At 39.2% G+C, this 18,146-nt stretch overlaps 1 protein-coding gene across 1 annotated transcript in view; it reads left to right on the forward strand.

The window, feature by feature from the left end:
* Positions 1-15,984, forward strand: part of PDZRN4 (PDZ domain containing ring finger 4) — a 190,059-nt gene extending 174,075 nt beyond the window's left edge. Inside the window, exons 6-8 of the mRNA XM_044277040.1 lie at positions 4,357-4,458; positions 11,087-11,203; positions 14,467-15,984. Coding sequence (XP_044132975.1) covers positions 4,357-4,458; positions 11,087-11,203; positions 14,467-15,984 — 1,737 coding nt within the window. The remainder of the gene's footprint in view (positions 1-4,356; positions 4,459-11,086; positions 11,204-14,466) is intronic.
* The last annotated feature ends 2,162 nt before the right edge of the window (positions 15,985-18,146 follow it).

The raw sequence follows: 18,146 nt of genomic DNA on the forward strand, positions 1-18,146 counted from the left end.
TCTTATGCACTTCGTCGACCAGTGGCGCATATTATACTGACTCACAAGAGCAAAGTGGATTAGGGAGCCAGCCATGGGTTAATCAACTTGTGATTGCCTTAGGCCTTGTACTCAGGTGCAGGGCAATTTGTTCACTTATGGTAGTGGACACTTGGCACCCTGGGATTGGTCAGCAGGCATTTAAAAGGAGGTCTCTCAGGGTGATCAGTGCCCACTGTTATTTTCCCTCAACCAGGTATAGGTCACAACTCCTAGTGACTGAAGACTGCCAGGAGCTTTGTCCTTACAGCGGACCCAAGAGCTGGAGTGACTCGACTGCCTGTTATCAGCAAGTGTCCTGGACGTTTATGTTTCTGGTGAATAAACACCTTTTTGCTTTCATCACTGGTCTGTTTGTTGGTGCCTTGCATTACATTATCCTGGATAGGACGTATTGCAGCTTTTCAACAACACATACTTCCAAAGTTCCTGTATCTGTTTCGCACCATACCTATTCCAGTCCCGAACTCCTTTTTTAATTTGGGAAATCGGATGCTAAGCGCATTGATTTGGAACAAAACTAGACCAAGAATTGCCAGAAGCATTATGTGCAGACACAGGAGGCATGGGGGTTTAGGCTTACCGAACCTGTACGACTACTATCTTGCCTCCAGAATAAACCAACTCAAAGAGTGGTGGAAAGGAGATGTTGAGAAACATTGGGTTCACATTGAACAATCACAGGTCTCCGGACATAATTTGCGTGCCCTTCTTATGGCAGCTCTACATGATTCCTATTCTGGCCTCCAGCCTGCTTTTTGTGTCTCCACATCTGTAGCCCAATGGAAAACATACCATGTAAGTGGAAGAGCGGTTCCTACCTCGGTGGCCCACCTCACCCCACTGGAGTCTCTCCAACATTTGATTCCAGATTTGAATATTAATGTTTGGAAAGACTGCAGTATTAATACTCTGGCTGACCTCCTAACGGATTCAGGCTTAAAGTCCTTCGAAGAGGTTAAACGCTCCAGTAATGTCCCTCAGCAAGAGGCATTCTCTTACCTAAAGATAAGGCATGCGCTGTCAAATAACCCCTCCTTCAAAGTAAGCAGCAACCTCCAACTGTTATCACACTGGTCGATTGTGGGTTCAGTCTCGAAGGGGCTCAGGCCAGTATATATGTTCCTAGGGGAAAAGGACCGTTTTCTCAAAACTGCCCTCTGTTGGCATAGGAGGCTGAGCTCGGGCAATCCTTCACCCTGACCCAATGGGCTACCGCAAATAAACTAGCTATTTCTACCCTAAAATGTGTCTCTCACCTAGAGTCGCATCTGAAAATGACTCTAAGGTGGTACTATACTCCAGTTAGGCTACATGCTATTTACCAAAATTCGAAATCAGACTGCTGGAGGGACTGTGGACACAGGGGATCGATGCTACATATATTCTGGGCCTGTCCGAAAATCACCTCTCAATGGTCCCAAATATTTAATAAGATATCGGGGGTGGTCGGTCATACTGTCCCTCCTGATCCTGCCCTGGCGCTATTGTTGATAGGTTTAGACAAGTTTTCAACCAAATTTAGGACTAGCGTTCTACACATTTTAGTTTCTACCAGACTGGCAATCGCGAGGAACTGGAAAAGTACTAACACCCCTGGGCTGCAGGAGATTATTAGCGCAGTAAATACTACGATGTCGTATGAATACATAATCGCACATCAATCTTTCCGTGTTGCCCAACACTTGTCAAATTGGGAAGCTTGGAAACGTGTGAGCCCGGCAACCTATGTAAATGGAGGAAGTCAATAGAGGGCCAACAGGGCTGAGATAACATAAGTTAAGATAAAGCATAAAGGCATAAGATAGCTACCCTCAGCTATTAGGTAGTAGTGTTAGTCTCAGCTACAATCAGCACAATTGCTTGATGTTATATTGATGTCACAGCTCGGAATGTTGTTTATTTCTCATTATTTATGTTTATATATCTATGTTCATACATACTGTCTACATCAGACATTTATTACTCAGATATTCTTGTATCTTTTCTGTACTATTCTGTAAAACAGGAAAATCGGAATATTATGTGTATGATGTTTGTGAATCACATGCAACTTGCACTTTGTACCTTGTGCACTTGGCACATTTATTCTGACAATAAAAACTTATTGAAATTAAAATCAGTTTTGAATACCTTGAGGGGTGTGTTTTCCAAAACGGGCCACATTTTTGGAGTTTCTACTCTAGGTGTACCTCAGAGGTCTTCAAATGGGACATGGCGTCAAAAAAAACAGTTCAGCAAAATTTGCCTTCCAAAAACCATATGGTGTTCCTTTCCTTCTGCGGCCTGCCGCGTGGCCATAGAGCAGTTTACGACCACATATGGGGTGTTTCTGTAAACTACAGAATCAAGGCAATAAATATTGAGTTTTGTTCGGCTGTTAACCCTTGCTTTGTTACTGGAAAAAATGGATTAAAATGAAAAATTTGCCCAAAAATTGAAATTCTGAAATTTCATCTCCATATTCCATTTACTCTTGTGGAACACCTAAAGCTACTTTCACACTTGCGCTTGATCGGATCCGTTCTGAACGGATCCGATCATATTAATGCAGACGGAGGCTCCGTTCAGTACGGATCCGTCTGCATTAATAACTTTAAAAAATTTTGCAAGTGCGCAAGTAGCCTGCGCGGATCCGTTCAGACTTTCAATGTAAAGTCAATGGGGGACGGATCCGCTTGAAGATTGAGCCATATGGTGACATCTTCAAGCGGATCCGTTCCCATTGACTTACATTGTAAGTCTGAACGGATCCGCACGCCTCCGCACGGCCAGGCGGACACCCGAACGCTGCAAGCAGCGTTCAGCTGTCTGCCTGTTCGTGCGGAGGCGAGCGGAGCGGAGGCTGAACGCCGCCAGACTGATGCAGTCTGAGCGGATCCGCATCCATTCAGACTGCATCAGGGCTGGACGGAGGCGTTCGGGTCCGCTCGTGAGCTCCTTCAAACGGAGCTCACGAGCGGACCGACGAACGCTAGTGTGAAAGTAGCCTAAAGTGTTACCAAAGTTTGTAAAATCAGTTTAGTATACTTTGAGGGGTGTATTCTCCAAAATGGGTAACTTTTTTAGAGTTTTTACTTTAGGGGTGCATGGGGGAGGCTTCAAATGGGACATTGTGTCAAAAAGCCAGTCCAGCAAAATCTGCCTTCCAATAACCATATGGCATTCCTTTCAACAAAACAATCTCAGAATTGCCTGGATAAGTAAAAGCTTTTAAAGTTATTACCAAATAAAAGTGACACATGTCAGATTTGCAAAAAATGGCTCTGTCAGGAAGGGGGAAATGGCTCGGATGTGAAGTGTTTAAATGAATAGTCCTTATATGAAATTGGATACAATTATGAAAAACTATGTAAGTAGTGGATTTTTTTCCCTACAGATAATATTTTTTTTTTCAGCTAAACCCTTGAGACTTTCATTATTATAATTGGGAATCTTTTTCAGTTAAATAGATCTCTGATGTTTCAACATGTATTGCATGTTTTATTTACTGAGGTTTTTCATCATAAATTATGGTGCTGATGCTCTCTTAAAACAAAGGTCTCTTGCTATAGTTATAGAGATGTAAATTTTTTCTTTCGTGCTCATTCATAAAATAAGAAATATCATTAAAATAATTAACTACTTTAATAAGTGAGACATGTATTTTTATATGCTAATAAATTTTACCTAAGGTATAGATGATGTTGCAGTCAACTAATTAATTTTGTTTAATTTCGGGACCTACCTAGCCATAAGTCCTCGCATGTCAAAAAAGATACATTTGGGAAATAAATTACTGTTTACAAGTTGTGCTTTGTTCTGTATTGAAAATGTTCTACAGGATCTTAGAATGATAAAGCTGAATTGCAATCAACACTGGCTGTTAAGCATTGCCTCATGAGAGATTATAGGGTAGCTCTCTAATTGGCTCTGTGCAAGTCTCTAGTATGACTGATTTTAGCTGTTGTGCTGCCATTCTTCCTTCTACCGGCACTATTATCTCAGAGTGACACTTCCATTACTCTGAGCGGAGAAAGATGAACGTCACCTGTCAGAGGCTGGTTAATTGTGTTGCTAGATGTATGTTACCGGAGCGCAGCTTGGACATTTATGAACATAACTACTTCCTCTGATATTCACCATTCTTCACCGATCAATACTGTTCTTATAGTAAGTGCATAATTGAGTGAAGGCATTTACTACCAAGAGCTGACAATGACCCTGCTGCGTGTGTTTTCCTGTCCATACTGTCACAAACGAAGGGATATTTGCTTTTATTCCATGCTGCCTTTGGAAATTGAAATTCATTTTTATGTTTCATTTCCCCCCCCCTAGATAAATGGCCAAGATATTCAGAACAGAGAGGAGGCAGTGGCTTTGCTTTCCAATGATGAATGCCAGAAAATTGTTCTTCTGGTTGCAAGGCCAGATTTACCGGTTAGTAAAGATATATGATTAAATACTATAAGGCAACATTGATTGTGCTCCGAATGATTACTTACTTTGTGTTGACCTTTTTTATCTGAGTGTTGTTCAAATAATGTTTTTGTTTAATTTGGAAATCCATCATACAGCAAAAATAGTGTTGGTCCAAACAACAACATATCAATTCAATATTTCTAATATAGCAAAATGAAAATACATTATATAGTATAGTAAAATGAAAATGTCAGATCACAAATACTGAAAGGGAAAAATGAAGATATGTCTACAGGGAAGCCTAACTCTTGTCTTCCTAGCAGTGTTTGCAGGTTATAAATAAACCAATTTTGTAAAAATGACTAATGATTATAGAAAAGGCCAGATGCAAAAAGGATAAACCATTTTTTTTTTTTTTTTCATACCCAAAGAAGACCTTACTTAGTGTGTTCTCAACATTGTGCCATAATTTAAGCTTAATTTGGAAATCCATCATACAGCGAAACCAACAGTGTCGGTCCAAACAATATATAATTCCAATGTTTATAATTATTATTAAGTGAAACAATCAAAATGGAATTCGGTACGAAGTTTAGGAAAACTTCAATTTGCAACGAATCTGAATTTCCTAGTGCTTCGTGGTAATGAATCAGGTTTTCTTAAAATGGCGGCTGCACGTGTTACAAAGCAAAACTAAGTGTAGATGAGACAAGCATGGGAATGCAAGATCACCCATAATGCCGTGCAGCCAACCAATCCGCAAGGTAGCCATCCCCTGTAATGTCACAGCCCTATAGAATGCTAATTCCATGCGGTCTCCACCATTGTCCTGTGCAGTGATGGGAAATCTTTTTCATTTTAGTTCATTCTGATCTAGTTCACCTGAAAGATTAGTTCCTTTAGTTCATTATGTCTCTGGCTCTGTAATGCTACTGACAAGTGATAAGAAGCACAGATCTGGTCTATTACACATTGGATGAGTTATATTTGTGTTAAAAGGATCAGATATATTTATTATTATCCAGCAGTCTGAATAAAAACATGATGATACTTTTTGCAGTGAATAGAACTCCAGTATAGCCTATTGCCTGCCATGCAGACTATTTCCTGGGATCCTGTGACTTGTGAACTAAGTGAACTAGAAGATTTACTGAGCTAACATGCTCCTAGTAGGAATCCTGACAATCTACCTCTAGTTCATTGAGATACAAAAGACTGAGGGCATCAGAGCCATCTATAGTAGTTCAGATCTACTGACTCATGGGGAATGTATAAGAGCTGAAAAGCAGGGTAGTAGCACTTATAGTATTTTCAGCACAGAGTGGGGAGGGACAGAAGCCAGCAGAAAGACTGGACCTCTGGACTATCAAGTTGGGGATTTTATCACAAAAACAGGTGAGTTTTATAAGCCTACGCACTCACTATCTCTTACTCCCACACACTGGCTGAGTATAAGCAGTGTAATTTCAGAGATATTTTGTTTTATTTCCTTTGTATTTGCTGGTCTATACTGCGTTTTCCTACTTTTCTAGCAGTAGGAAACATAAAGCAAGTAGTAGTGACAGTGATCCTGCTAAGGCTGCTGAATCATCCCTGTCTAGTGTCCAACTCCTCCCATTTGCTTTAGTTCCTGGTGAACTAATCTTTGTCGGCAAGGCAAACTAAATGATTTCGTTCACTTAAAAGATCGGTTAATTTTTAACAGATTTTTCACGAACTACCCATCACTAGTCCTATGAGCTGAGCATAGGGAGAGATGTGGCAAGCACTAATCCCCTAGGGACAGTGTTGCTGAAAACAATTAATAGAAGAATATTGGATAGGGGGAGTGCAGGGAGAGAACAGGGAGCGTGCAGGGAGACTTATTCTGCGTCAGTTTTATTTATTTATTGCTACATTTACTTATTCCTACATCAGCCATAAACTAATATATGTAATTCAATATCAATAAGATTGAAACCTTTATTATTCCACTGCCAACATGCCAACCAATACCATCCAGTCTTCACCCCTTAGGGGGGGGGGGGCAGGTCTTAATGTTGACCATCCTTATCTTCTTATCTTTTGCTGGCTTTACTTCTTCCAGGCAGGCCAGAACTAGGCCAGCAAAGATTTGCATATTGTGCCCCAACCCAACCAACCAAACCACATACCAGCAACAGCTCCTGTTTAAAGGTGTATTAAAGGTGCCATGTGGCCATTAACAATGAAGACTGACTATATAGTGTGGACTTCATTATTAAATCAAAGGTAGCTGTGGGCTAATTGGGCACACGGTTCTTCCCCGCAGCAAGACAGCAACCCACCCAGGGTACAACCACTCCGTATGGCTGTGCCCTAAGCCACAGTGCAGGGACGTAGCTAAAGGGACATGGGGCCTGGTGCAAGAGTTCAGCGTGGGCCCCCCTTCCCCAAGTGCTTTGCGGCCAGAGGCCATAGGCAAAAATTGAAAAGGCCCCCCCATGCCAAATTCTTGACCTAACCCCTTTTCTCCAGCCAGAGGTATAACTTGAAGATTCTGGGCCCATTGCAAAATCTATAACAGAGCCCTCCCAGCGTGCATTTTCTATAATACCAATGTCTTCTTATAAAGCACACAGGTCTTTCGGCCCCCTCAGGCTCCTGGGTCAGGTAGCGACTGCTACCTCTGCACCCCTATAGCTACATCCCTGGTACAGTGGCCTGAGTATACCTGATTTATAGTGATGTCATAACGAATCAAATTTCTTTGCGAACTTCAGCAAAGTTGCCAAACAGAATTTTTCAAACCTTCGTTAAACTCTATTTATAATACAGCAAAATGAAAAACATAGTATAGTAACGTGAAAATGTCATATTACAAATACTGAAAGGTAAAAACTCAGCTATGACTATGGGTCTTGGAAGCCTAACTCTAGTGTTCCTTAAAGTATTTTCAGATTATTAATAAATAAATTATAAAAAATGGCTAAAAATGTTAAAAAAGCCCAAATAAAAAAGGACAAAACATTTTTTGATTTAGATACCAATAAAAGACCTTAGTTCATACACAACAATGCGCCATTGTTTATGGGTTATGATGTGAGATGTGATCACTGCCTGGCAAAGACAGTTAAAATAAATAAATCTTTATTTCAATTGACTAATAAAAGTAGGGTGTCACAGTCCCTTGTCTCAGATAATTGGCCAAGTATATGGTAATGTTAGGTCAGTTTTCGCTGAGAGTGTTCACTAATATCAAATCATGTGTCTGTTTAACCATGAACACACACTCATTAGACACAGTTGTCCACTGATGGTGCAATGCTTCTAGGTACAAATAAAATTAAATGCACCCCACTCGTCTTCCCTTACACCCCAATCACACCATACTTCTCGAACCCAGACGTACATAAAGGATACTGGATGGCAGTGGTCAAGACATCATGATGAGGGGGAAGCAAAAGACGCTCACAGCGTTGCTACAGGACATAGTACATACACAACGGTACAGGAAAACAGACTGAAGCTGGCACATACATACAGACAGATAAGCTCCATACTGACTGTAGCAGAGCACATACAATCCAAGCAGAACACATAGACAGAAAGACATGATTGCACAATGAGGGCAGGTCATAGCACTCAAGAAAACATCCACCAAACAGACACAGAACACTGGACTATATAGCATAATTAAATTCATTAGTCAATCAGATACAGGCACACATACAGCAAGGGAATGATTACTGGCCACAATATAGAAGCACAAAGGCACAATTCACACCACAAGTATCCAGGACCAGGATACATTTAGCCATACAGAGAAATGGCCCTAAATTGCCCCCACAAGTTACGGCTACTGGCACGGACACTACAATGGTAGAAGTGAAAGGCCATTATAACACTATATAACAAGTCTACTTCTACAATATATAGGTAAGTTTACTTCTATAATATATAGGCAACATTTCATGATCATGCCAAAGCATGCATAATCTTAATTGGACAAATAGCAAATCTCAATTGCTAGTATTAAACACTTAAATGGTGTTTTACCAAGACAGTAACCAAGACAGTACTTATTTAAATGCTGTGAGACAGTGACAGGAGTCATTTATGAGGGGAGATATGTGTCACCCAGAATGTTGCAGGAAGTATTCTAAAGCGTCTTGCTTATACCAGGAATGTGTCACCAAGGTGTCCCGCCTTGGTGGAGTAAAAGCCCTAGTCCAGGTGTCCACTAAAGTAGTTGGGGGACACCATATAGATAGTGTAGCTGGTTCAGCTAGTTCAGGGCGGGCTTTTACTGGGAACAGGCAATGTGTTGGGTGGGTGCCTGTTCCCCAGGTTCCAGTCTGGGACTTGAGGCATGCTCATGTCCAGGGATCCTATTTAAGGCTGAGTTTACACGGGCGAGATTTCCGCGCGGGTGCAATGCGGTAGGTCAACGTATTGCACCCGCACTGAATCTGGCACCATTCATTTCAATGGGGCTGTGTACATGAGCGTTTTTTTTCACGCATCAGTTCTGCAATGCTTTAAAATCGCAGCATGCTCTATATTCTGCGTTTGTAACGCAGGACAGGCCCCATAGAAGTGAATTGGGCTGCATGAAAAACGCATTGCATCCGCAAGCAAGTGCGGGTGCGATGCGTTTTTCACTGATGGTTGCTAAGAGATGTTGTTTGTAAACCTTCATTTTTTTATCACGCGCGTGAAAAACGCATCAAAACGCATTGCAACTAAACAACTGAACGCAATCGCAGACAAAACTGACTGAACTTGCTTGCAAAATAGTGCGAGTTTCACTGAACGCATCCTGAACGCATCCTGAGCCAATCCGTCACGCCCTTGTGAATCCAGCCTAATCCTGCTGCTGGATCTTAGGTGTGTCTGAGTCTGGAGGAAAGGCAGACAGTGTGAGGTAACACTGTCAGAGTGTGCTACGACTGCTGGACCTAGCTGCGATCCGGATATACTGCCTGTACTTAAATGAAAAGCCTAAATAAAGAGGTCTTTTTATGAATGGTTTGGTGTCCCTGCCTTCGAACACTGGTCTTGTGAGTATGGTTCCCCACATTGCTCAATTAGTGCATATGGCCATCAGATAAGGAGATGATATTTCAGGATCCCATTTATTTACCATAGTATAGAACCACCATGCTCCCATGCAAGAATAGTAAATAGACCTTTAGTCTTTAATAGTTCTCATAATAGAGCGTTTTGTCTCTTTGTCAATTACAGTGGGAACCCTTTATCTCTTTGAACCTTGTGAAGTTGAACAGGTTGCACATATTTTATGCACACACCTGATAACATGGCAAGTCTGTTGTCTGACTTTGGATCATTCTTATTTGTTGGATTAACCCCATATATGCTGTGATCAACGCTGACCGTGGCATAAAATAGGATCGCAGAGTAAGGGGGCTCCTTCTGCCACTTCATCGGCCCCCACCCCAGGCCTCGCAAATGCTTTGGGGTCTGTCATGCATGGGAGCCTGTGAGAACTAACCCCCAGACTTGGTCTCACAGGCATACTGTCAGTGTGAAATGGACAGTTTCAATGTAGTACAATATAGCATGCATTGTACTACATTGAAACAGGAATTAGACCTTGAAAAGTTAACGTCCCTGTATTGGGGCAAAAATAAAACTTCACCATAAAAAAAAAATACCCCTTTCCTTCATCAAATGATTTTTAATAAAAAAAAAAAAAAATACACATATTAAATATCACCATGTTTGTAATGGCTGTATACAAATATCACATAACCGACACCCTCAGGTGAACACTGTAAAAGAAATAAATGAAAAGCTGTGCCCCAAAAAAGTGTAATATTGAATGATTAAAAAATCTTATGTACCCAAAAATGGTATAAATAAAAATGTCAACTATTCCCGCGGAAATTGAGCCTACACAAGACAATCAGCAGAAAAATTTAAAAAAAATATGTCTTTCAGAATATGGAGACACAAAAACGATTTTTATTGTGTAAACTGAAATTAATAAAAAAAATATAGACATGGTAGTTGTTGTAGCATCCGTATCGAGTGGCTCTATAAAAATATCACATGACCTACCCCCTCAGGTGAACGCCATAAAAAACAAAATAAAAACTGTGCTGAAACAGCCATTGTTTGTCACCTTGCCCCAAAAAGTGGAATATTGAACTGTCAAAAAATCTTATGTATACCAAAAACGGTACCAATAAAAATTTCAACTCTTCCTGCAAAAAAACAGGTACCTAAGTACATATCTTAAAGATTTGTACATCAGTATGAAATTATCCATTGATTCTAAAACAAACTTATTTCTGGCAGTGGATTTGAAATTATTTTAGCATTTTCCAACACATTTAGCTTTGAAGTGAAACTTTTGTATAATGCTGTAAATGAGTTTCATCCATGTGACATGCAGCTGACACTTGAAAAGAGTGCATGGCACATACACATTTATAACTGTTTATAACTGATTATCAACAAATTAGTCCTATTGTTTATTTGCAGGATAAAAGGCATTGGAAATGAATGTGTTATCAGTATTATTTTGGTGTAAAGCAAGGTATAAAAAGCTTCATTTCAAAGAGTCATTATGATGAAAGGAAGTGCCAGGCGTTGCTATTAGGGCTCACACCACATTACCATGTGTTAGTAATAATGTCATATACTAATGTATTCTTTACAGCTGGATGAAGGCTGGCTCGATGATGAAAGGAATGAATTCTTGGAAGAGTTAAACATGCAAATACTGGAAGAACAACGTCATGAGGCAATGCAATACCCAGCTGATGAAGTGAAACAGGTAGAAATTACTAAACATAATTTTCTAACCCAAATTTACACTATGAATGGAGAGAAATATCAAAATATGACCATTTCTCACAATAAAAACAGATGCTACAATATTCTCTTATATTAGATTGAGAGGTCACACTGCCCAGAGCATTCTTCATTTAGAACGTCTGCTTCCTGTGTGTACAGGATTTATCTTTCTGCCAATGTAATTTGTGCCAGACATAAAAATTATCTGCTTTGAAGTGCTTAGGTACAGTTAACTAATGTAGAGATGCTTGAAAAAAATGTATTTCTAAGTGGTAATGTAATTAAGAAACTGAACAAGAACTGGAGTCTTTCGAATTTGTATTATCAACATTGAATTATTATTTTTTTAAATGAGAATTAATACTATATTGCTATTGCACAAATCTGTTAAATACCTACATTTCAGTTTGTGTTAAGCGAATCCGAAGTGGAATTTGATCCGAATTTCAGGAAAAATTCCTTGCGTTTCATGGTAACAAATTAATTTTTCCTAAAATGGCTGAATAAAAACCACATACTTACCTCATCGATTTGCTCACAAAGAGGCCGCCACGGACTTTTTGAAGATTGAAGAGATTTCGCACAGTGAAGTATGATGTCACCATGCCATCCGGCTTAGTGACGTCATCACATCGCTGCGCAAGATTTTGCATGGTGTCTTCAATCAAGATGGCCGTGGCAGCCTCTACGCGATCAAGTGCATAAGGTAAGCATTTTTTTTTTTTTACTACATTAACCCCTTAAAGCCCTCAATGTTAATTTCAGATGCTGAGATGAGGGTTGAATGCAGCATCTGAGGGTTCCAATGACCCCATCATTGCACCCGCTATATTCAAAGAAATGTGCTTTGTGATGAAGTAATTTGTCACAAAGCACATTTCTTTGTGAAATTTGGTGAAGCAGCTAATTTGAGTATATAAAGCTAACTGTAGGTAGAGTAAACTGAGGACTGACTTTTTATAGACTTAGGGCTCATGCACGCGAACGTATTTTCTTTCCATGTCCATTCAGTTTTATTTGGGGACCGTATGCGGAACTATTCGTTTCAATGGGTTAGTAAAAAAAAAAACGGAAGTTACTCCATGTGCATTCTATTTCTATATGTCCGGTCCGCAAAAAAATAGAACATGTCCTATTATTGTCCACATTACAGACACGGAAAGGACTGCTCTATTAGGGGCCAGCTGTTCTCTTCCACAAAAAATGGAATGCACACAAGCATCATCCGTATTTTGCAGATCAGTTTTTTGCGGACCGCAAAATACATACGGTCGCGTGCATGAGCCCTTATTCCGGAGGATAGGATCAGTAGTAAAGTAGGTCATTTTAAGTCTATAAAAAGTCTGTCCTCAGTTTACTCTACCTAGTGGTAGCCTTATATCACTCTGCTAGTGGGGGTGCGACCACCACCAATCCGCTGTTTGAGAAGGCACCAGCACTCACAGTAGCACTGGGGCCTTCTCTCTGCTCCCCAAGCACAACATCGTCCATTTGATAGCGGCTTTGCTTGGTATCACAGCTCAAGCCCCTTCACTTCATTGGGGCTGAGCTGCATCTAGGACATGTGACCAATAAACCTGAGATGACATGGCAAGGATGGGTTGCTTCTACGAACACAAGTGCCTTCTCGAACAGCTGATAAGCGAGGGTCCTGGGTGTCGGATCCCCACTCATCAAATATTGATGACTGATCCAGAGGATAGGTTATCGATAGTAAACTCTCTTTAAAGAGAACCTGTCACCGCAAAATGCATTGCAATCTGTTTGATCCATCTATTTGCAGCATTTTGCTGCAGAATGTTGCTTATCTGACAAATGTTTTCTCCACATTGTAATATTTATTCTGGCCCCTGTTATAATACAGGAGTACGGTATATTAACCAGTTTCATTACATTTTTGCGTGCTTTGTTTTCTTTCTCTAAAATGCTGTGACTAAATGTAAGAATCAATAGTGAAATATAAAAAGTACAACAAAGGGTGAATTTATTAAGGCTGGAGTTTCCTACAGCAATCAATAAAAATGCACTGGAGAAAGATGCACCAAATTTAAATCAGTGCATTAGACTAGCCAGCATAGATCTGTGCTGGTGTACATTATAATAAACTCTGCAGGCCACAGGATATCATGCTCCTCCTGCTAAGCCCGTGTTTCCTTCTCATTCTCTTAATTGTATCTTTCACAACAAAACAATAAATATGGATGTGCTTACATTGGCCATTGATCCTACCCTCACGATTTCCATAGTTTAGAATAGTGCATCATGCATCTCTAGTCTATCCATCAAAAATGAGAAAACTTTGAAGGAATCATGACATATACCATATGTCAAAAGGGTCTGTTGGTGTCATTCCATTGTATTACAGATCGAGCACAGCTATATAGCTTTTTTTTATAAGCAGAAGCCATAGCACTGATGTGAGACTTAATGGAAAATGCATTGTCTTACCTTTTGTCACATTTATCAAATGTCACATGTTGTTTGATAAATTTGTCTTATCCTTAAACCTAACACTTTTGTCTAGAAAAGCTACTCCAGTTTTCCTACTCCACCCTCCTAATGGAGCGAGATTGCTAATTTGGGGACTTTTTAGCAAAGTCTCAATGATAACTCTGGAATAAAACTAATTAACATAGCTGGCCACACCCACTTTCCCAAAATTCAAAAAGTCGCAAAATTTTGTGTAAGCGAGTGCTAAAAGTCCCTATTTTTTCAACTTTTTGATGCCAGAATTCTGGAGTGAAGGTATGATAAGTCAGGGCCTATGTTCAGATGCAAATGCATCATCATGAAAATCGCTGAAGAAAATTCATTTAATGTTTCATACATTTGAATGGATCTTGCAGGAATTCATGCACATGGTGCTGAGACAACTCCAATCACATTTGTGGATCCAATTTTCAGCTGCAGAAATTTCTGGGGCAATTATTTTAGTGCAGAAAATTGACTTAGCCTTGCTAGCCAGGTTCTTTGGAATTAAGAAGTTTCAGCCTTTAAAAAAATATCTTTTAATGTTATGTTTTCGTATCCTTTTTTCATCATACACAGACCATTTTCATTCAAACATACATTCCTTATTGTTTACAATGCATAGATGAAAAACCCTGCTCATGTAAGCATTTTTACCAACTCTAAAATTGTAAATCCAGTAGTTCTTTTAAGGCACAATTCCATGCTCTATTTAATATTGCCTATGTTGCAATTTGCTAAAATGAGTTTATAAAATATTTTTTTTTCCTTCAGCAAAAAAAGCCAGAAGAGGAAGATGGTACGACTGACACAGCAACTTCATCATCCAATAATCATGAAAAAGACAGTGGTGTGGGTCGCACTGATGAAAGCCTGCACCACGATGAGAGCTCAGAGATGGAAAATATAGTCAGGAATCACATTACTCACCTACAGAAAAATGCAGGCTTAAGACAGAGCCAGGATACGTTAGGTAGCAGTGAAATACATTGCAATGAAAGTTTGATTTCTGGGGAATACATAGATTCTGATCTCACTGTCAATCAAGAAGAAGATTGTGACAGGTTCCGGCAATTGCTAGAGCTTAAGTGCCAAATCCGAAATCGAGGTGAATATGACCTGTACTACTCCAGCAGCACAATTGAATGTAGCAGATCAGAGCATGGAGTAGAGCATGAGTTACAACTTTTGAATGAGGAGCTTAGAAGTATTGAACTTGAATGCCAGAGTATTATGCAGGCACACCGGCGAAAAAATGTTAATAATCAGAGTGGAGACATTTGGGAAATTCATGATGATGAATTTTGCAATTATAATACCAGCATTGAAGTACAGAGAAGTAAAGTAGGTATGAGAGAACATGCAGAGAGATCTGATAAGGACAGTTCTAGTGCTTATAATACAGCAGAAAGCTGTAGAAGCACACCTCTGACAGTAGACAGATCCCCGGACAGTTCTCTTCAAAGAATAATCAGTATTACAAACCGTAAAAATCTTAGAAGCACGATTGTTACAAACCATTTATCATCTGGACTAAGCAGCATTGAGAATACCCCTTCCAAATCTAAAACCAATGAAAGAATTCTTAGCACAGAGTACCAAGGAAATACATTAGACTGCAGTGCATTCTTAGATCACAGAAAGAACAGCACTGAGGAAATTCCCTATCTTTCCCCATATCACAGTTCAGCATATAGACATGGAAATATACCTGTCCATGCAAGACATTATCAAAGTTACATGCAACTCATCCAACAGAAATCAGCTGTGGAATATGCACAAAGTCAAATAAATCTAGTAACAATGTGTAAAGAGTCACAAAGGTCAATGGAACCAAGGATGGAATGGAAAGTGAAAATAAGGAGTGATGGTACAAGATACATTACTAAAAGACCAGTAAGGGACAAACTTCTTAAAGAGCGTGCCTTAAAAATCAAGGAGGAAAGAAGTGGAATGACCACAGATGATGATACAATGAGTGAGATGAAGATGGGACGTTATTGGAGTAAGGAGGAACGAAAGCAGCACCTTATGAGAGCAAAAGAACAAAGGCGAAGGAGGGAATTCATGATGCGCAGCAGATTGGAATGTCTTAAAGAAAGTCCACAGAGTGGCAGTGAGAGCAGAAAAGAAGTTAGCATCATTGAACTGAGTCATAAAAAAATGATGAAGAAACGTAACAAAAAGATACTGGATAACTGGATGACAATCCAAGAACTTATGACACATGGAGAAAAGTCCCCTGATGGAGCTCGAGTACATAATGCCTTTTTATCAGTCACTACTGTTTGAGTAGGACTGTCAAGGAGTAGGCTACCTTTATAGGTAGAGTGTGATTGCCTCGTTCAATGTGGCATTTTATATATTTGTGACTGTTTATAGTTTCTCTTTTGTAATCCTATTTAACAATTTTACATTTACCTTTTTCATATATTACTACTTTCTTTATCAATATGGAATTATTTGTGAAGATATTAAATGGTTCATTTTTTTATGATGGAAACTTGAAAGAAGCCATTTGTTTTATTAATATATCTATTGTAAGTGGAAATTTATTTGTCTAGCTTTTTTTTCTTTTTATACTTTCATTATTACATAAAGTGCATACCAAAATAAACCGTTTTATATACCTGGTTATTGGAATACTCACAAAGTTTGCAATGTATCACAACTCATCTTATACTTCAGACATGTGTTTGATTGAGACAGTGTACATTTAATATGTATATTACAGCTGTATTTGTCCAATTAAAGTGTCAGTTGGCAACTTTGCCAATATTTGTGTTGGCATAAGTCATGTAGCTAGATATAACTGTGGAGATGGATTAAAATAAATTATTATTCATCACTGCTTATATACACTGTATTAGTTTGAATTTAATCTACTCTGAATATATGAATTTATTAGATGCACTCAGAGTATTTGTAATAGACTTACTTATCACTGTAAAATGTATGTAGCTGGGCATCTAATGTTCTTAAATACATTTGGTAAGCTTCAATCCAAAATATTTAAATGGTCACTGTCATTTCAACAAATTTGGCATAAATCAATAGCACAGGAAACTTTGTAATATATGTTATCAGAGAAAAATTCCCCTTTCTCTTTATAGCAGGTCACTCCTCCTACCTTCCCTCTCAGAAAATATATATGAGTAGCATGTAATCAGTTCCTTCATTGAGCTGACAGTCTTCTTTTAAGAAGGACCTTTGAAAGGACTTTTTAAAGACAATGTTAAATTATATGCAAAATATATTATAACTCACCCAACCACATGCCTCAAACTCAAGTCTAGCTGACTGTCACTAATATAGTCGACCACTGGATTAAGGACTCCTGGCTTTAGACAGTAGAAACATGAAAAAGTTATTTGTAGAAAACTTTCAGCAATAAAACCCAAAACATTGCGTGCACAGAAAAATCGCTAGTATGGCACGGGAGAGAGAGAAACTTTTCTCTGACAAGATATGTTTTACTACAAAGTTTATTATAGTCACCTATACTATTGATCTATGCAAAGTACATTGAAAGCATGAAGACCATATAATTTGCATCTGTCATCTGAAGCCTTCAGTCATAAACAGGTCTTCCAGGGAGGTCAACAGAAGAGAATATATTTAATAATTTAGCTGTACAGGGACCCAATGAAAGAGGAGTGCCAACATGTTCAGTGGTCCAAGGCAGTGGTCTCTCCTCTCTTTTGTCCAATAGGTGGCAGCATCACAGAATGATGCTGTCTCCTGCTGGTATTCAATCAAAAGATGAAGGGTCTGGTCATGGGGGCCAGCATTAGGGTATAAAAGGAGGAAGAAAGATAATGGAAAGGGTATCTGTCTCTGTAATCAGGAGAAGTTATGTCAGTAAAGTTATGTTTTGTGGTGCTTCATAACTTTCAAGGCCAGTGTGCTCATTCAACTGTTTATTTTAATCTGGTGGACTGTGTGAAAGAAGAAATGGGGGCTTACTATAGTTGTTCTGCTCAGGATGCATAGTGAGGATAGAGACTTGTGTTAGGTGCATTATTTAAAAGGTTGTCCAGGTGCATAACATGGCCGCAGAATAAGTTTAGCCCACCTGTTTTTTTTTGTTTTTTTTTAAAACATACAAAGTTATTTTCTATGCAATTTAGTCTTCAACATAATTACATTTCAAATTTTAACCCCAATACTTCCCTTCCTCCCCATTTCTTGCGATGCGTCTCCCATCCCGTCTATCAACAAAGGCGGAAAAAAGGATAGCGGTGGGATGGAGGCAGGAAAAAACCTAAAATTTCCAAATCCCCATATCCTATTCCAGTTCTCCTTGGTGTTTCTTTGTTTAAATAAAATTCTCTCATATTTCTTAATCTTATTGACCAAAAAAGTATTTTAACCAAAAGGTGACTTTTGTACTTATCACAGATAATTTGGGAAAAATCCCCCAAGATCCAGCATTTCACTGTGTTTGGAATCAC

The sequence above is a fragment of the Bufo gargarizans genome, chromosome 2 (genome assembly GCF_014858855.1).
Source record: "Bufo gargarizans isolate SCDJY-AF-19 chromosome 2, ASM1485885v1, whole genome shotgun sequence".
Classification (NCBI taxonomy): domain Eukaryota; kingdom Metazoa; phylum Chordata; class Amphibia; order Anura; family Bufonidae; genus Bufo; species Bufo gargarizans.